The sequence below is a fragment of the Pristis pectinata genome, chromosome 2, assembly GCF_009764475.1.
Source record: "Pristis pectinata isolate sPriPec2 chromosome 2, sPriPec2.1.pri, whole genome shotgun sequence".
Classification (NCBI taxonomy): domain Eukaryota; kingdom Metazoa; phylum Chordata; class Chondrichthyes; order Rhinopristiformes; family Pristidae; genus Pristis; species Pristis pectinata.
Genome location: NC_067406.1, coordinates 39,362,789 through 39,384,285, shown reverse-complemented (window position 1 = coordinate 39,384,285; position 21,497 = coordinate 39,362,789). Strand labels below are relative to the sequence as shown.

At 39.2% G+C, this 21,497-nt stretch overlaps 1 protein-coding gene across 3 annotated transcripts in view; it reads right to left on the bottom strand.

Annotated features, from left to right (window-relative positions):
- Positions 1-21,497, bottom strand: part of ubap1 (ubiquitin associated protein 1) — a 34,527-nt gene that overhangs the window by 7,622 nt on the left and 5,408 nt on the right. For all 3 annotated transcript variants that reach the window (XM_052041640.1, XM_052041631.1, XM_052041649.1), the window contains 3 exons: positions 18,247-18,293; positions 13,943-14,070; positions 8,798-9,739 (listed from right to left, as the gene is read on the bottom strand). In XM_052041640.1, the coding sequence (XP_051897600.1) occupies positions 8,798-9,739; positions 13,943-14,070; positions 18,247-18,286 (1,110 nt within the window). In that variant the 5' untranslated portion in view covers positions 18,287-18,293. The remainder of the gene's footprint in view (positions 1-8,797; positions 9,740-13,942; positions 14,071-18,246; positions 18,294-21,497) is intronic.

Genomic DNA, 21,497 nt, shown 5'->3' with positions numbered 1-21,497 from the left:
TATTGACAGATAGCACAGAATAAAGCATTTTTACTTTATATAACAATCTGAAGAGAAATTATTACCAAATTAAATTCAAGACCTGTAAACCTAATAAAATATTCATTTTGTTCATATGAGACACAGGATAAAGTTACTTAAATACTATGCCTTACTGCAGCCTGAAAAGAACAGTCCAATTAAATTAATTGTACATTTCTTTTTCACCATTATAAATGAAATTGTCAGTTTGCTTTTCAAATTATCAGCAATTTTGTGCCATAAGCATACTCTGAACCCAAACTAATTTAATACAAGATCATTACAGCTGTTATTTCTGTCAAATTCAAGATTGTCTAAGCTTTATATAAAACAGAGTTAAATATTATAAAGAACATAAGAAATAGAAGCAAGCACAGACCATTTGGGCCTTGTGGCTACACCACCATGCAATAAGATCATGGTTGATTTTTTATCTAAGCACACTTTTCAGCATTAACTTCATAATCCTTGACATCTAATAACTTATCCATCCATCTTGAATATTCATTATCCTCTTGAATAGAAAATTCCAAAAATTCACCATCTGTTAGGTGAAGAAATTTCTTCAATTTCTCTTGATTGGCTGGACCCACATCTTGACAGCCCAGTAGGAAAACATCACATTCACCGTGTTAAATCTCTGCTGAATGTTGCAATGAGATCATCTCTCATTCTTCCAAAGAATATAGGTCTTTTCTGCTTAATTGCCTCCATCCCAGGAATCAACCCAGTTAACCTCTGCTAAACTCCCTCCACCCTTCCTTGTTCTCCTGAATTTTGTTCTATCTTGTCCATTCACTTAGTCTCCCTCAAGCCAGCAGGCCCATCCTGCTTTAAAAGGTACAGAATCAGATATAAAAAGAGGTACTAATCTAGTGAAGCTACAACATAACTACATGCATGCTCAACAGCATTAGGAGCTAACTATAAGCAGAGCTTAAGCAATGCCACAGCCATTGAATCATATCAACAGTCAGCCCTGAAATATCCAGTCGTAATTGCAAGTGGATAATTAAACAGCTAAGATGAGTAGGTGGACTCTTGTGCATATTCATCCTTAACGTTTGCAGAGTCTAGCACACAAATGGAAAAAAACAGGGTTTTTATAACATTATCCAGAGGTGCCAAGTGGATGAGCCACATTGGCTTCCTGTGAGTCCCAACATTATGGCAATACTTTTAAAGACATGCTTAAAAGATTTGTTTGCAGTTCCAGACAAACTCTTCCAGTCTAGCTCACGAATGAACCACTGACACAATGGATCTCATTCTGCATTGATAATTTTGTGCAATGCAAGCAAGATCAATCCACTGACAGATGATCTGTGATCTAGCACATTAGAGGTTTGTGTCGAAAATACACGTCGTATACCAACGCTTCATTTTGATGACTCTCACTTTACTATGAACTATGATCTTGCAGACTGTAACTTTGTTCGCTGCAGCTGTTCGCTGTGTCCTGTCATCGATACAAAATGGATGAATCCTGCATACATTCAATATGACCAGCCCTGTGTAGCTGTGCTGAAATAAGCATTACTTTAATACGTGTACTGCTACACAAATCAAGGGCAGTATTTGCTAGAGGTGCTATTTTTGAAGCTCGCACAGATGAAAAGTGGCATCTGTGAAATGTCCTGATGATAGTCTAAATTTTGCTGTCATAAACAGCCTAGACATTGCAAAAACCTTGCATAGATCTACCTTGGCCTTTAGAAGCATGCCATGGTCAATCTATAGACATTTGGTTAAAAGCCTAAAAAGAACATGGCTTTGGAAAAGCAAGCATTAATATTAATGACAAAACTGCAAATATTTCAGCACAGCTGCATAGTGTTGGTCATATTGAAATCTTGTCAACTATTAAAAGTACAATGGTCATTAACTCTGAAAGTTGGTTGTATCTAAACTTAAGGTGGATCAGATCATCCATTTCCTGTGCCTCTGCTCTCCACCCCCATCTCCTCTGAGACAGAATGAGGATAGAATTCCCCTGATCCTAACCTTCTACCCTACCAACCTCTGCATTCAACAGATCATTCTCCACAATTCCCATGACCCTCAAAGAGATTCCACCATAGGCTTTCCCCCTCTCCTCCCCTTTCAGCGTTTTGCAGGGACTGTTCCCTTCATGACTCCCTGGTCCCCTCTATCATTCCCACCAACCACCACCATTCTTTCAGCACGTTCCCTTGCAGCAGCAGTCAATGCAACACTTACCCTTTCACTTCTTCCCTCCCCACCATCCAGAGACCCAAACAGTGTTTCGAGGGGAAGCAGTGATTCACTTGCACTTCTTCCAATCTGATGTACTACATTTGGTATTCACCAAATGCATATTGCGTGATCACCTTGCGAAGCACCTGCATTAAGTCCACAGAGGTGATCCCGAGCTTCCCGTTGTCTGCCACTTTAATTCACCATCCCACTCTGGCTTATTGGTCTGTGGCCTCCTGTAATGTTACAACGAGGCCCAACATAAACTTGAGGAACAGCACCTCATCTTCCATCTGGACATATTACAGCCTTCTCGATTCAATACAGAATTCCACAACTTCAGGTAACTCGATTCCTCTGTCTGCATAATTGCTCATCTGTGACGTTGGCTCAGCTTTTTTGTATTCCCCCACTCCCCCTCCCTTTGTTCCCCTCTGAGTGGAGGACATGTCCATTCTGACCTGCCGGGCATGCCTTTCTGCTCTGCATTTCGCACATTCCTACAATCTTTTTGTCAACGTGTGTACTCTTTAACTGCTCCCATTCACTCATTGGCCAGATAACCTGCTTACAGCTCATCCCTGTGGGCACCCAGTTTTACCCCATCAGCGACACCCTCCTCCCCCACCAACCCTGCAGCTTAACGAGCTTCTTTCCTTCTCAATTCTGACAAAGGATCTTCAACATTCAACCCCACTTGGAGTACTGTGCTCAGTTCTGGTTACCTCACTACAGGAAGAATGTGGAAGCCATGGAAAGGGTGCAGAAGAGATTTACAAGGATGTTGCCTGGATTGGGAAGCATGCCTTGTGAAAACAGGTTGAGTGAACTCGGCCTATTCTCCTTGGAGCGACAGAAGATGAGAGATGACCTGATAGAAGTGTACAAGATAAGAGGCACTGATTGTGTGGATAGTCAGAGGCTTTTTCCCCAGGGCTGAAATGGTTGCCACAAGAGGACACAGGTATAAGGTGCTGGGGAGTAGGTACAGAGGAGATGTCAGGGGTAAGTTTTTTTTTTACTCAGAGTAGGGAGTGCTTGGAATGGGCTGCTGGCAACGGTGGTGGAGGTGGATACGATAGGGTCTTTTGAGAGACTTTTGGATAGGTACATGGAGCTTAGAAAAATAGAGGGCTATGGGCAAGCCTAGCAATTTCTAAGGTAGGGACATGTTCAGCACAACTTTGTGGGACGAAGGGCCTGTATTGTGCTGTAGATTTTCTATGTTTCTATGTTAATTCTGCTTCTCTTCCCACAGATGCAGCCTGACTTGCTGAGTATTGCCAGCATTTACTGTCTTTATTTCAGATTAAAACATTATTTTGATGTTTTTCCCCCCTAACTGATTGTCAACCCAAACTTAGTTTAGCTCCAGCGTAAAAATCCTGTGGACCTTTTATATCTATGACTGCATCAGAAAACAGTCATCAGTGAACAGCAAGTCTCAGATTTCTGCAATCAGAATTTTTGGACATCAATAAGGCAAACACATTACCATTTATGGAGAGCTCAATTTTGGAAAGCAATTAGCAGCATTAAAAGATACTGAAAAGACTGCCAAAATACACTGTAGCTTGGTTTCAGCTTTACACCGAAATTTGTCGAGACACATCCAGAATCCATGACTTGGGTTACATGATGATTGTGGTTAGTGGAGGCGAATTATCCCAGCTTCAGGAAATCACTGCAGGAGTGGCATAGGGCAGTGTGCTTGACCTAACTATCCATTAGATCCAAGGAAGAGTAAAAACTGAGCTCAGTAATTGATCCATTGCTTTCTATAATGCATATTAATGAATTGGACCTATATGCGGATGTAGGAGGCAGGATAAAGAAGTTTGCTGATGTTACAAAACTTGGCCATGTGCTTACCAGTGAGGAAAGAAGCTTTTGACTGAGGAAGATCTGGAGAATGTGGCAAATGACATTGGCCCAAAGAAGTGTGAGATAATACATTTGGGGAGGTGCAACAGACAAGGGTATGTACAATAGATGGCAGGACAAAGGAATCTTCTGGTCTACTTCCACAACTACTTAAAAGGTAGCAGGAGAGGCCGATATAGTTGTTAAAAAGGCATACAAGCTTTTGTTATCGGCCAAGTCATAGAATAGGGAGAAGGGAGGTTATACTAACTACAGTTGGAGTACTGCATACATTTCTGGTCAATATTTAAAAACAAATTTATTTATACAGCATGGTAACAGGCCCTTCCAACCCAATGAGCCCACACCTCCCAATTGTACCCATGTTAACCTACTAACCCATACGTCTTTGGAACATGGGAAGAAACCGGAGCACTGGGAGGAAACCCACGCAGACACGGGGAGAACATACAAATTCCTTACAGACAGTGGTGGGAATTGAACACTGATTGCTGGTGCTGTAATAGCGTTATGCTAACCACTACGCTACCGTGCCGTTCCTTTAGTACATTATACAAAAGATGTGATTACACTGGAGAAGGTGCACAGATTTACAAAGATGGTGCCAGGGCTTTAAAGCTGTATCTATGAGGAAAGATTGTACAGGCTGGGGTTGTCATCTTTGAAACAGAGGAGGCTGGGTTGGGGGAGACTCAAATAAGGCATAGAAAATTACAAGAGACCCAGACAGAGTAAACAGGAATGACTTGTTTCCATTAGTAGATGCAGCAAAAGCAAGGAGGTTAGTAATTGATAGGAGGATTTGGGGGTGAGGAAGTCTTGATTAAGAAAACCTTTTCATATAGGGAGTGGTGGAGGTCTGGAACTCATTGACAGGGAGTGGTAGAAACAGAAACTCTTGTCACATGTGTACTTGAAGACCTGTGACCTGCAGGGCTACAGATCAAGTGCTGGCAGGTGAGATTAGGGTAGCCCTTTTGAGACCACACAGACACAATGGATGGAATGGCCTACTTCTGTGCCACAAAATGATTTTACGATCAAAGCCTTCCCTGTCCAAAAGATCAGAGGCGGGCAAGTTCAATGATAATCACCGTTCTGTTTTATTCACAACTCCTCAGCAAATGAAGCAATGAACACCTACATGCAGCAAGAACTAAACAAGGATTAGGCTGGGCTGCAGAGCAGCAAGCAATTATGGGGCAATAACTTGAGTAAGAGTCTAACCATTGCCAAGTTCCTCACCAAAGCCCTTAACCGGACCAGTCGCATAGACATAGTGGCTCCAAGAACCTGTCAAAGACCTTATGTCCTATTGTAAGTGACTTGCCTCTTGACTTCTCTCTGCCATTCCACCTGACTGCAAGGCACAAGTAAGGAATGTGACGGAATTTTCTCCATTTGCCTGGATGACTGAAGTTCCAAAAAACACCAAGAAGCCCATTGCTATCCAGAACACAGCAGCCAGTTTGATTAGGATCCATCCAGCAACTTAAGTCTTCATCCCTCCAATACTGTCAGACCATTGCTTCAATGTGTATGCTTCAAGGGGTGTGCAGCGATTCACCAAGGCTTCTTTAACAGCATCTCACTATCACCGAGAAGGACAGGGACACTTGTATTTTTAGTATGTGGGTGCCACTGGTGCTGAATGTCAAGAATAGGTGGTTGGACCCTCTTTTATTGTAGGAGATTATTGCATGGCACTTTTTTGGGGTGAATGTTACTTATTACTTATCAGCCCACACCCTAATGCTGTCTAGGTCTTCCCCATCCCCAAATGCCCTTGAGTAGGTGGTAGTAAGCAATCTTTTTTGAACTGCTGCAGTCCTTATGAAGTACTCCCAAAACAATGTTGGGTAGGGAGTTCCAAGATGAAGGAACAGTGTTGCAATTCCTAGTCAAAATGCTGTACAACCGGAAAGGGAAAATGCAAGTGGTTGTGTTCTCATTTTTGTTTTGATAGCTGAGGTCACAGGTTTGGGAAGTGATGGTGAAGCAATGGTGAAGCAGTCAAGGCAAGTGCATTTATAGATGGTACACACTGCAACCACTGTGAGCTAGTGATGGAATTATGAGAATGGTGGGAATGAATGTTTAGAATGGTAGATGGAGTACCAATCAAGTTGGCTGCTTAGTCCTGGATGATGTCAATTGTTGTTAAAGTTGCAGTCATCCAGGAAAATGAAGAATATTCTATCATGGTCCTGATTTCTGCCTTGTGGATGTAGGATAGGGTTTGGGGTTTCAGGAGGCAAGTTACTTACTGCAGTATACTCAGTTTTTTATGTGGCTGGTACTAACCGGGTCTATAGTTAATGACTACTCACTCCCAGGATGTTCTTGGTGGGGAGCCCAGCGACAGTAACGTTATTCGAGTTTCTACATTCTACTTTCTCATTGGAGATGGTCATGGACAGGTACTTTTGTTATAGGGAATGTTACTTGTCACCTACCAGCCTATGCCTAAGTATTGTCTAGGTCTTGGTCAATGAATGATTGGACTGCTGCATTTGCTGAGAAACTGAGTGGAATCAAACACTGTATAACCAACAGTAAACATTCCCAAATCTGACATGGGAAGAAAGATTATTGACAAAGCAGCTGAAGGTGTGATGTTCTGGGACAGGGATGACTGACATCTAACAACCACTACCACCATCTTTTTTATGCAAGTGTGATCCCAACATTGGAATACTTTTCCCTTGATGCCCAAAGACCAGCTTTATCAGGGTCCTTGCTGCCACACTCAGTCAAATGCTACCTTGATATCAGAGGCATTCACTCTCATCTCACTTCTAGAATTCAGCTCTTTGGCCTATTTTGGACCAATATTGTGATAAGGTCTATAGCCATGCAGTCCTGACAAAACACAAACTGTATCAATGAACAGGTTATTGGTGAGTTAGTGCTACTTGATAAAATAGCACTATCAACAACATCTTCCATTGCTTTGTGATGATTGAGAGTCGACTGTTTGGGGCAGTGTGATAGTGGGGTTTCAGGAAGAAACTAAGATGGCTCATCACACTTCTGGCTATTCATGGCTGTGAAAGCTTCATCCCTCGAGCATTCACATGCTGGACCCAGCCATCATAAAGAATAGGGAAACTCTTGGCACCTCCTCCTCCTGTTAATTGTTTATGATCATTCACAACTAGATATGGGAAAAACATTGAGCTTTGATCCAAAAGCCTAGTTGCAGGATTTAGTTCTGTTCATTGCAATGCTGTTTAGAGTACATGTGGTCTTGTGTTGCAGCTTCATCAGGTTGGCATTTCATTTTGCAGGTATGCCAGATGCTGCTCCCAGCATTCCCTTCTGCACTCTTCATTGAACCAGTGTTGACAGTAATGGTAGAATGAAAGATAAGCCAGGCCACATGGTTGCCAATTGCTGTCATGTTCATTTCTTCTGCTGCCACAGTGCTTCACGAGAACCCAGTTTTTAAAAGCTGAGTTCTGCTTTACTCATTTAAGCAAGATAGTAGACCCACACAACATTCTGGAGTGTGTTTTCAGTATGAAGATGGTATTTTGTCACCCAATGAACTGTCACTTCTACAAATATTATCATGGACAGATGCAACTGGGACAGGTGAATTGTTAAGGACAAAGACAAATTATCCCTTGTGTTGGTGTGCTCACTGCCTGCTGTGTCATTCAGCCAGCTCAGTTGCTGGTGGTGCTATCAAGCCCTCCTTGTCAGAAGACAGCTGGCACCTCATTTGTAGGTATGGCAGTGCTATTCCTAGCATTCCCTTCTGCACTCTTCATTGAACCAGTGCTGACTGTAACAGGTAGAATGAAGTACATGCCAGGCCACATGGCTGCCATTTGTGATCATGTTAGTTTCTTCTGCTGCCACAATGCCTCATAAGTGCAGTTTCTAGCTGACAGCTACGTTTTATTCACTTAAGAAAGAGTATGGGCACACAACATGAGGGCATTTTCATACTGAAGACACTCCCCATCAACTGATTTGGAAATGCATTGTCAATCCTTCACTGTGGCTCTATGAAAACATTGGAACTCCTTATCCAAAAGGAACTGTGAGAGGACCCTCACTACAAGGTCCAACATAGTTCAAGGTGGTGGCCTGGAACCACCTTAAAGGGCAATTGGGAATGGGCAATAACAGCTGGCCTTTGCAGTGATGCTACACCTCACAAATGAATATGAAATATATCCATAAAATTAACACAGATGAACCAGGCTGAAAAATAATTTACTGCACTGAAGTGAATTAATGTAAACAAGTACATGAACAACAGTAGGATTGCAACACTGAAACAAAGCAATCATTGACAACATAAGTTGTTTCAACATACACTACCAAATTAAAATAAACTTCTGGATTATGATGCAAGGAAGAAAGTGGTACAAAATATCAACTTTCTGGTGCAATGCTGATTGTATGAATAGTATCTTCTGACAAGCAAAAGGCAGCAACAGTAAATGGACAATATAGTGCAACTGTTCTGAAAGAGCTAACTAAGTTAGATTCAAAAATTAAGTTGATTCAACCAACTTCATTGCAATGAATTGTACAACAGGAAACAATGAAGATATTTTTTAAACTGTTCTTTAATTTGAATCAAAGATTTTAATAACTAAGGAATAGTTTGAGGAACCAACAAGCAGAATTAAAGGTCAACTTCAAAACAGTATCTTACCATTTTTGCTACATTTTGAGAGGATTGCTCTGTTCCAGTTGTTGAGATAACTGGCGGAATCTCGCACTTGGAAGACGACGCTGCTATGTTGTTATCGATCCCGAGGTCAAAACTTGATGAGGAACGCATGGATACAACAGGGAGGTTATGTCCATTCAAACCACTACCTTTGTACTGCTCACAGTTCTTTACTGAACTAAACAAAGTGCCATTGGGTAGACTTGTGCTGTGGAAAGTGCCAGCAAGCTTAGCAGTCTTCTGCTCACTCTCATCAGAATCCAGTTTAGGAAAGGACAGAGATTTGATATTGCTGACAGATGAAGCAGGTGGGAGAGATACTTTGGCAGAAAAGGGCACTTTTTCACAGCTCTCCAACTGTGGCAAATTTATGAGGCCATTTGGCTTATGAAGAGATTTGAAATCTGAGGTAGCCTCCTCTGTTGAGGCCTGCACTTCTGGGCTTGGTAATGCATCTGTGGATCTCACAATCTGCACGTTCAGGCCATTATTCAATTGTGGAATGATCATCGGTCGTGAACTTGCCTGAACTGCAAGAATATTTTTGAGTTCTTCTTTATCATTGAGTGTTTTCAATTCCAGTTTATCAAAAGGATCTTCTTCACTTTCAAAGTCTGCAAGATTGAATTTAGTTGTGTAGGGGGGACTGGGATCTTTTTGCTTCACTGTATTGCTGTTAGCTGGCAATGGAGTTAGAATCTTGCTGTGCCTTAAACCAGCAAATAAGGGATTAAAATCCAGTGGAAATGTTGAAGAATGTGGTCCATCAGTGGATTGGATTCCACTTTTTCTCCCCATGAATACCTCAGTTTCAGCAGTCATTGAAGTAGCTTCCCTACTTAAACTTGCTGCTTTTTGTGCAGCTTTAATTTGTTTTATCTCTTCAGCCCATTTTATTGTTCGCTTCTCTAAAGAGAAATCGTACTACAAAAAAAAGAGAAACAGCACTATTAAAAAATCCATAAATGATTTAAAAGGAAACACAGCCAACAAACTTGTCACTAAAACAGCCAAGAAAATTCCCCAAGTAAAATAAAAGCATTACACTGGAAAAGTAAATGAATCACTGAATTTAAAAATAAAAGTTATTTTCAAAAAAGTAATCACACATCCAAGAATAAAGTATGTTTTTTTCAAAAGTTACTTTACAAGGAATGGAATTTCCCTTATGATAGCCTTATTGAGGGCATAGCACTCTGTTTGCTGTTTCGTTATTAAATTTCACTTTCACTTTTCAACTCCCTGTAAAGCAGTCTGACCAAGCTGGCCTATACTACCAGCATGGTCAAATCAGAAATTAAAACAAAAAATGCTGGAAGTTCTCAGCAAGTCCACTGTATCTCGGTACATGTGACAATAATAAACCAATACTATCAGTTAACATGAAAGAAAAGGTAGAAAATTTGATCGACTATTTCACAGATGAAAAACAAATAAGACCCACCATTTACAGACCTAAGCAATCCCTCCAGGTAAAGCAAAGATTCACTTGCACTTCTTCCAATTATGTGCACTGCATTCAGTCCTCATACGAGAGCAATCAAATTGCAAAACATCTCTGTTCAGTCTGCAAGGATGTTCCCAAATTTCCAGTTGCTTGTTGATTTAATTCTCCATCCTAGTTTTGCTCTTGACTTCAGTCTTTGGCTTCTTACACTGTTACAATGAAGTCCAATGATTTTATACCGCTGTTTAGTGGGAATGATGTTAAGAGGACAGAAGGTGGGCTGCCAAACATGGGCAAGTGGACTGACTCAGATGGACATCTTGGTCAGCTTGGACCACTTAGGCCAGTTTCTGTGCTGTATGACTCGATGACTCTAAGGCACATCTCATCTGGGAATGCTGCAGCCCTCAGTAACTAATTCAACAATTTCAGTTAATCATCCATTCCACTGTGTGTCAGAACTGGCCAATTCTGATGCAAGATCATCATCCTGTAACATTAGTTCAGCTTTTGTCCAGAGGTAGATGCTACCTTACCTGCTAGATTTCACTAGCACTCTTTTATTTCAGATTTCCAGCAACTACTATGTTCTATACCTCATTTTTCCATTGTTTATTTTCTCTATTTCATTCACATCCCCTCCTTCACCACCGTCTCTCAAGCAACACTGATCTGTGACATCCATTTTCTTTTCGTCTCCATCCTATCACAGATATTCTTTTCATTCTGTCCACCACACTGCTTCTCTACAACTTGGATGTTTGATTTTTCATCTTTCTTGGTTCTTACAAGAAATGATGATGTTTTTTTCTGCATAGATGTTGCTTGATCTATGATATTTCCAATATTTTCTCTTTCATTGTAATTGTTTGGTGGCATTTAGGTCAAGAGGATAGAAGGCATATCTCATTTGCATGATCAGCACATAGCAAGACTAGGGGAGAGATTTAGTTTGGTGGACAAAAAGGGAGGGGTAGGGATGAAGGGGTGTTGGAATGCAGCAGAGTCAGTTGATTGAATGGTTCCAATCTTTCAGGTCTAAGAGTTCCTTGAACTTGGAGCTTGAAAGGGAGTTAAGGGAGAAGCTGCCCTTGAAATTAAACCTGAGGGTGCCATTCTTCAGAATGCTTGAAGAACAAAGCTCAATAATGCTTAATGTGAAACAACCAGAACTGATGGAAGAGTAGAGAGTTGTGGGTAAGAGATAAAATAATGATTGGAAATGAACTTACCTGTGGCCAAGTGATGGAAGTATGTGAGAGAGAACAAAACTGAGCAGGCAGCTATGACTAAGGGTTGAAAGCTTAACCTTAACATGATGCTGTAGGAAGAACATTATAATAAAAATTAGGTGGGGGAGTGGGTGTGGAAGTGGGGAAAGGTGACTTCAATTGCAATCTCAACTCATCAAGGATGAAAGACTGCTCAGTGAAGGAAGATTTCACCAAGAAATTCAGGGTAGGTTGGAGTATAGAACAGTGATATTGAAGATGCAAGTGATTGAACAAGAGGTGCTGTTGTAGGAACAGACAGGGAAACCAAGATATTTGTTAGTGATAAAGTAGCTTAGACAAGGTAGACATGGCTCATGCAACATATTCCAATTGCATTTTAATCTATCATTTTAGAGGTCATCAGTTACTGACTGGAATGTGCCCCCCGAAAATATTAGTACAAATTTTTGTTTTCAAAGTTAGTTGTCATAGTAAGAATAATCACATATTTCACTGTATCAAATGTACTGTACCAAGTATCAAGTGAGGCAGCCGAAGTTTCCTCGCAGATGACCCCAACCTCTTGTATTACATTGAAGGCAAACGATGTTTTATTGTTCTGCTACTTTTGGGGATTTATGTAATATGATATTTTCAAGTTTCAGGATGAGTTTATTTGAAATCACTTCTTCAACACATACAGGTTCAAACTAGTTTCACAAGCTGCAGTAGAGGTAGCAAAATTCCCCATACTTACAACCACGCAAATGGAAATTAAGTTAAAAAACATTTCCTTTGGTAAGAATCTCAACCTTTTTCATCTCCCCTGAACACCATTCACTCTATTGCTCCTGCAGAGGAAGGACAAAACCCTTTTGAAGAGGTTTGCGGATATTTGATTTATTTAATTAGGTTTGAGAAATATGCCAGAGCAAGATTTTCTGAGGAACATCCAGTATTTTCTATCCTATCTTCTCCACTTTCTAGACATGGAGCTGACAGCATTTATAACTTCTTAATATGAAGTGTACCTACTAGATCTGCCCCCCACTCAAAATAAAGAAAAACTGCTAGAAAGTTGAAATTAAAACAGACTATGTTAGAATCACTCAGTAGGTCAGGCAGTATCTGAAGAACAATTATCTTCAACCTGAAATGTTAACTGTTTCTCCTTCTGCAGATGGTGCCTGACCTTTAGATTTTCCCCTCACTCCTTTTGAAAAAGCACACCTTCATTATTTCATGCACTCATTTACTACTGATGTTTTGTTTCCTTAAAATGTTTGATCAGTCACTTTAATTACTCCATTTCGACTTAATAGACTTCATCCCATTTGTTCTGGTGTAGGGGAAGCTTATGGACAAAAATCTCACCAAGATCATTTTGTTTCTGGTGTCTTCAAGACAAAACAAAAGTTAGAATAATTTTCTTCAGATGAATAATAACATTTGCATTATAAACTGGTCTTAACATTTTCCAGTACAGGAAGGAAAATATTGACCATTATGGCCTTGACTGGTTAATCCTGTTCCTACGTTTACCAAGTACCTTGCAAATTTTTAATTTTCAAATACATATGCAAGTTGTTCCCCTAAGTATAGGGGAATAATAGGGGATATACAAGTTATTGTGTAACCTGTCAAAAACGTTTAAGAATTGGACTTCCTCTACTTAATCCCCACTTAATATGAAAGGGGTTCAAAGATATGAGAATGGATAAGAAATTGATCAATGAATGAAACATTGTACAAATTAGAAGAATTATGCTGAGGCAATTGTTCAATAAGGTGCCCCAGAAATAGTTTGTCATGCCCTAAGATTTCTGATTTAAATAGTTTAGTTTCAGCAGTTCGATGTAAACTGGTCAAATATAGAGACAATGACAAATGGGAAAGGATAATTAAATCTGCAGTGGTAGTGGTGAAATACAGAAACATTAAACAAAATATGTAAGTAGCCTGTTCAAAGCATTAAATTTTTAAATAAATACTGCATTTAGGGTCAAACAGCTAAGTGATGTAGAATAACAGATTTTAATAGATTTAAAGGTCAACTGTGACATAACCAAATAGAATGCTGAACAATGCAGTTAGGACAGGGACTTACAGATTCATATGACAATCTTACATTACAAGTAAACCGTGCTTGAAGTCGCATTTTGGCTACAGTGACACACAAGACATTAAAACTTGAGAACAGGAAAAAAAAACTGACATTTAATACCAGAATAAAACCGTACAAAAACAGGCAATAAAAGAAAAATGTTTCCATCCTTAAGAAGCAGCATTAGTGCAGGGTCTTTTAAAATAGAAAACTGTGTAGAACATTCAAATCCATACGAGTTTCAAAAGTGATAAACAATGCCATTTCTAAAGAATGACTTCTTTAGAATATAAATATTGCACTTAGGTTCAAAAAAAATCACACATATTTAAAACAATTTAAGATTTGTTATTCATACTCACATGCAACTCTCTAAGTCGTGTAGAGTAGTCTGATACACAAAGTCCAACAGGAAATCCCACTTTGGTTGGAATCTTGAATTTATCACCAATCTTAAATGCGACATCATCCAAATAACTAAAGCCTGCTCCTGTAAGTAAACGTGTGTTTATAAAGCTTCCAAACTGATAAGATTTATTCTTTCTCAAACCTGACTGGAATATTTTGTCCTGGTATTTTTTATCTCATCATTGACAGGAGGTCATAAATTTAAGTTTTAAAATGGAAGAATGTCTTAAAATACACATCAATCTGACCATTTTGTCACACATCACTAATTTAATTGTATTCTTTATTCCCTCCAGCATATCCATTGGCCTTAAGCTATTCAAATACTTAACAATTCCACTAGTTCCCTTTTAGACCTCTTCACTTTGTATATTGGATAGTGGGTAGTTAAGTTAAAATGAGTTTCAATTCATAGCATTGTACAGGCGACCCCCCACAATATGGGAGAGGGGGCGGGAGGGAGGGCTGCATTCCTAGAAAACAGGTTGTGTCACGATTTTCTGTATACAAAGGCACACCTTCTACAATGCATCAAGAAAGTAGAGTTGAAAAAAAAATTGTTGATTTGTTTACCTTCCCCCCGACACAAATTCCATGAGTGATTTTATTCTGCATCTCAACTTTTTGGGTAGTGATCTGCAAGGACAAATTTCCATAAGTGCGTGTGTGTGTGTGTGTGTGTGTGTGTGTGTGTGTGTGTGTGTGTGTGTGTGTGTCACCTGTATTGCCATTTGTCTTTGTACTTGGAAGGAAATTGTTAAGATACAGTCTTGAGCTTCATGTTCAATAGAAACACAAAATATTGTGATAGAATGCAATGTACCCAGCCTGCACCTCACAGTTACTCCCTGGTCTAGCCCAGCAGCTGAATGAATCTTTAGGAGATGTGCAAGTCTCAAAACCTAACTGGTGCACTCAGTCCATGAGGTAGAGTGGGTCGTGAGCAACAACTGGACCTCAGTCTGTGGAAATAGAGACACACCCACAGGCAGCTCTTATGGTGTTTTGACAACTATCGTAAGGCTCATTTGCTGTTTCCAAACCACCTCTTTAACACTCTTTGAACCAACCATCTCCTTCACACCCCACCCCAGTAGTGCTACCATGTTCTCATACTCTTAACTCTACTTCTCTCAGTTATTCCACTATTGTCATTTCAGTAATTTTTTGTTGCACTACTTTGGATAGAACTACAATCTTTGTACCATTCTGCTGTTTTTGCACTTACCGTTGTATTTATTATTACCATGTATAACTGTTTACTCTGAGCTTCACATGAATACAGAATTTCACTGCACCCTGGTGTTTATGACAATAAATTAATCTAATCCAAATGTTGATGACAATCATAGACATTTAGAAACAATTGAAAAGTAATTAAAATTAACTGATGTAAATTAACTAAATTAAAAGCAAACTACTTCCTTCTTAATGAAGGTCAGTGACATGATTCACATGAATGGAGCTATGCTACATGCACCAGATAGGAAATGACTGTTTTCATGAAAGGTCTTTGACCTGAAGCAGTACCCCTATTTTTCTCTCCACAAATGCTGTTTCTTGTTTATATCTCATCTGCAGTTTTTTGCTTTCAGATTTTAAGTGTATTCAGCACTTAGCTCAGGTCATTAGTGTGCTCCTGGATTCAGAGTGAGTAATTAGACGTGCTGATCTCCAGCATTTCATACTTCCACACTGCACTGTACAGGAGCAGAAACCCAGAAAGTGCTGGTGCACACAAGTAGGTAGCCAGCAGTTTTCTATATACTTGCTGGCTAGCCACTAAACAATCTGGCCCATTGTTCTAATTCACTGAACTGCCCTCAGGAATTTCATTTCAAATATATTATTTCTGGACCTGGGAATTAATAAGCTTGTCCCATATGTCACCATGCTGCTACCAGTGGCTATTTTATTTCATAATACAAGTATAATGAAGACACAGACTGTTCCATTCGTTTAGCAAGACATAGGAGGAGCTAGGGGTTTTGACAGAACAATTACAACCATTAGAAATGCCAAATTTAGACCACCATTGAGAGATTGCACTTCCAGGAACAAAGCTAACTTTTATCAGTAGAGTTACTTAAGAAAATATCTTGATGAGTTTTGAAAAGGTGACTGCAAGAATGGCCATAATCTTCAATCTCTTTCACTTTAAAGGATTCAAGCCAGCAGATGTTGAGATATAAAAGAACCAAAATGTATTATGGTAGCTTTAATGCAGTAATTTTGAAATATACCACTGAGGTAATGTAAGCAGACCAATTCACATCAGCCCATTAAGGACAATTCTGAGTTGATTCATAAGTAGAAAGCAGCAAAGTGTATGCACAGGTAGTCTTGTATACAATAAGACCAAAAATAGATGTGATTGCCAGTACTTAAATTCATCTAAAAGTGCTTTAAGAAATGAAGCTAAGATCAGCTAGTCAATTAGTCAAAAAAAAACTTTCCACTTTGTATTCTGCATTTCTGTGAGAGGTCTTCAAGATGATTGGTTGAGAATGTTTATGGATGCTATAGATCCTTTGAAAGGGCTGATTAATTCAAATAGAAGCTGGATGATTGAAATTTTTTTTTGCTGGTCAGGTCACCAAAATCTGTAGACAGCTACACACAAGGTAAAGAGCAAAGTCTAGGGCAATAATTAGGGAGAAAATTAGCAGCCATTTGCACAAGCATGGACCAATACAGAAGAGCCAGCATAAATTTATTAAGGAAAAAAATGATGCTTTTTTCATGAGGTAACAGATACACAAGATGTAGTTTTGAATTTTCAGAAAGGAATTTGGTGAAGTACTACATTTTAATGTTGTCAGTAAAATTAAAGCCCATGGTATAAAAGATGCTACAGCAACAGTTCTCCTAAAATAAAAATTGCAGTTTCAAAGGTAGAGGCAGAGATGTGGGATGTTTATGCACAAATCTTTGAAGGTAGCAGGACAGATTAACAAATGCATTTAGAAATGAATATGGAATCATTGGCTTTTCAAATTGTGGCTCAAAGGTCCATAACCAAAGGCCACAGATTTAAATTGAGATTCACAGAAGATCCAGAGGCAACACTGTTACTGATTAATCTGGAGTTGTGAAATTATGGATAGCAGATACTAATTAAAATGAAGACACAAGAGACTGCACAACCAGTCTTCAGGAAATAAAACCCGTTCACAATTTAACTTCAACTGATACATTAAGGCTTTTGAAACCAATCATTAGGTTTAGGACATAGATTCTGTAGCATTGAAACTATGCAGGGGAAGACAATAGATGAACATTCACGTTAACTGGTGCTCATTGAAAACTTCAGGATGAGATTGGGGAAGGGACTAAGTGGCCATCTCCTGTATTAACATTTCGTTAAAGGCATATCACTGCAAGTTAATGCACAGTTCAGGACAGGTCTGTTTTGTCACTTAATATTTGAGCTTGTTACATATTCAGGAAGCCATCCCTCAACACTAACAAAAGAGCCATATCTTGGGTGTCTGGAGTTTGTGCTTAGAAGCTCTTGGATCAGCTACTTGAATCGACCAGTATTTGAATATTCAAATAAGTTCTGCTCGTTAGGATGTGCTCCCACTGTAAATATGCAATTCTGCACAGTTACCTATCTATATTCAAAATGTTAAAGTTAAGTAGGTGATTATAGCCACTGAAACTGTGGTTGATCATTTATTGTTGGCTTTGTGTTTAAAAAGTGTGAGGAGAGCTAGATCAGCCGTGTTACTAAAGACTTGTATTTCCCAGCTACAGCTTCCGTGTGGCTCAGTTAGTCAGTCATGACAACAAAGAAAAAAAAACTTTCAAACAATGTGTGGTTATGATTTGGAATGCTCAACAAAATAAGATGGTAGATACTGAATGAAATGTAGCCTCTTAAAGAGAATTGAATCAATATTTTAAAGAGGAAATATTTCAGAGGAAACAGCAAAGTAGTGAGAATAACTGGATTGCTCCTCGATTACAAAGTAGTTGACCTGAGACTACATGCATTTGTTTATCCTTTGGAGATGTGATGATTCCAGTGCTGTAAGTGACATACATGGCACATTATAAATAAAAAAGTTACACTGAGAAATACTTGAGGAATTCAAAATTAAAGAGAGAGGGGATCATTAAATTGTGGAACTATTTGGCAAAATATTTTGTTGAAAAAATGATTAGCATTTTGTCAGTTAGTTATTAGTTTACTTAAATGCTGGGGGAAAAAAAACTAGTTGCCTGTTAAAAGACAATGCAATTATAGACATACCAGAGTTCTGAAAATCTGATCCTGATTTCCTAGAGGCCATTTAGAATCTGAAAAGAAAAAGCAAAGTACTGTTCATTAGAAACAACAGTGAGGCATAGCCAACACACTACGTTATATAGTGTGTCAAATGCAAGATTTTAATGCTTATGTCTGTACCATAATGGGATCATTATGACAAAGTTAAATTTTTATCTCTAATGACACATATTTGGCAAGACGGTTAAAGCAGATTTGTGCTTCAATTCATTACTTCACTTCCAAGGCAGATCCAAGTAAATAGTTTGATACTAATATATATATTACACAAGTTCAAAAGTAAAAGCAGAAGCTACAATCCAACCATCTTGCAACAAGACAAAATGGATGCACACTACTCTTCCTACAGCCATAGCCACAATGTTGATCACACTGCTGATTGACTTGGGCAATTAACAGAGAGAGTCAAACAACACTGAACCCCCAAACCACTCCCAGCACCCCCCTCACCCCCTGCCATTGCTAAGTTTCTCCTTGTACTATTTTATATCATTTTTAAAGCAACTGGCTAAACTGGCCTTCCAAAACTATTTTTCAGAATTCTATGTTCACAAATATTAGCAATATTTTGTAAATAGTTTTATTCAGACTATTATACATTAATCCTTAACTGGTGTTCTCTCCAAAGGTAAGCAGCAAAGTTAACAAAGAACTCAGTCAAAATATTTTTTCTGAAGTGAATCCAATTATTTCAACTACATTTCTCATCATCTTTCACAATAGGACGGTTTATTTTTGTCATGTTCTAGTTATTTTATCATGCAAGAAAAGTAATTTACAGAATATCACTACATACCAACTTCTATACATGGCCTCTTTCAACCCCACGAAAGCCTTTGTCTCTATCAATTGGGAGGGTCTGTGGAACACCCTTCTCGAATTTGGTTACCACAGAAATTTATCTCCATCTTACACTTGCTCTTTGATGGCATGCAAGCCATGATATTAACCAATGGGTCAACAACAGTGGAAGCATTTTTAGTGTAAACTGGTGTTGAATAAGGCAGCGTAATTTCTCCAACGCTTTCCTTGACTGTTTTTCCCTCAATGTTGCACCTCGCCTTCAACAAACTTCCTGCACGAATGAAGGTACTCTTCAGAACTAACAGGAAGCTGTTCAGTCTACAGCAACTACACGCCAGAACAAAGGTGACCTAAATCACACTAGATGAATTGCAGTGTGCAGGTGACACTTGGGTTTGTGCATGCTTGGAGGCAGAGCTCCAGGCCATCTTTGACGCTTTCACTGAAACATGTGGGAGGATAAGACTTACAATCAACGTTTGCAAGACGAAGGTGCTCTACCAACCTGCCCCTGCTACACTACAGTCTTCCAAAAATTAAGACTCATGCAATGCCCTGGAAAACATGGACCACTTCTCATAGCTCAGGAACCATCTCTTGGCAAAGACAGACATCAATGATGGCCACCAACTTCAGTGTGCCAATCTTTGGTTGAGAAAGATAATTTGAGGATGAAGACCTCAGAACTGGCACAAAACTCATGGTCTAACAGGCTCCACATAATGCTACAAATTCACTGGATAAATAAGTGCACCAACATTAGTGTCCTCTCCTTTTCCAACAACCCAATATAGCAACCACAGTAACACTGTTGGCCACATTGGGTAGGCCACGTAGCTCAGATGTCTGCTACCAGACTCTCTATTCCAAGTACTGTCAAGGGAAGAGATCACCAAGCAGACAGATGAAAGATTAAAGGACCTACACTGAGCCTCCTTGAAAAACTGACTCCTGGGAACCTCTAGCCCACAACTGCTCAAAGCAGAGGAGCTATCAGATGGAATCGAGAACCTCAAGGCCATGCATTAGGAGCGCGCAGAAGCATTGCGCAAGTGGCCGAAGGAACTGACAACCCATCCAGCCACCACCTGCCCCATCTTTAGTGAGTCTACAGTTCCCACATTGGCCTCGTTAGTCTCCACAAAACTGGAATGGAATTAAATAGTCTTCAATCCTGAGGGACTTCCCGAGAAGACATGATAGAATCATATGGCACAAAGATCATTCAGCCCAAATTGCTTATACCGACTGTTTGAGAGGATTATCTAATTAGTTCCGCACCTCTATTAACCAAATCCAAATTGTTAAGAATAAAAAAAATCAGGGTATAAAAGACACTGCCTGCTTACACGTTTCTACAAGAGCTGGTAGGAAAATCAGAATCGCAACAATGCTGTGCATTGATTAACATTCAAGGTGATTTCATATTATAAGTATTTTAAAAACAATTTATTCTTAATATGACACTTCTTTTTAAAAGAAAAGATCAGTGATGCAATACTATTTATTTTTGCTTCAGGCCATGATTTGTCATCAGAACTGACAGGATCACATGAAATGGGTTTGAACAATTTTAATCCAGTTCCCAAGTAGATTCCACAATACAAAAGAATCCATAATTTGTCACTCCATTGGAAAATCCATCATCATGGCTTGTAGAGGATGTTTAAGAGATTCTTCAAAGTTTGGGAGTAAACATGGTATTGATGTTTCCCCCTAAGTGTAACTTGATATTGGCAATGAATGAATACAAAGTGAAACAAAAAGTAATGCGTAGGGCCCACATCACTCTGTTCAGATTTCCCTTAAAATTTTGTGTAAAAATTGCAGGTAAACAAAATAACCAAAACAAATTTATTGGTCTAGCTATCGTACATTAAGTTGCTAGATTTTCTACTGTTTCTTTAACGTAGACAAAAATCAAATTACAGCTGGAAGTCCAAAACAAATAGAGTTCTGTAAACAGACAGCAAGATAGTATCCATGCTTTGTATATTACAACATTATCTGCAATTGAAAAGTATTTCATTGGGTGGATAGTGCTTTTGAATGACCTGATGTTGTGAATGGTTTTATATAACTGCAATTTCTCTCTTTCTTTGAAAAAAAAGGAATATTTCAACATTTCAGGTATCTTCACTTTTAGTAATGGCCACTTCAAAGGAGCATAATCAAAGAAACATGCAAAGATGACATCTGAGGGATGACTAAAACAAAGCCAAATAATTGAGAAGCAAAGATAGGGTAGATAGTCAGTCTTTTTCCTACAGTGGAAATGTCAAATACAACAGGGCATTTTTTTTAAGGTGGGGTTGGGGGGGGGGGGGGGGGGGGAAGAAAAGATGGTGGCAAGTTTAAAAGGAGGAGATTTAGGAGGCAAGTTTCTTTTACACTGAAGTACCTGGAACATA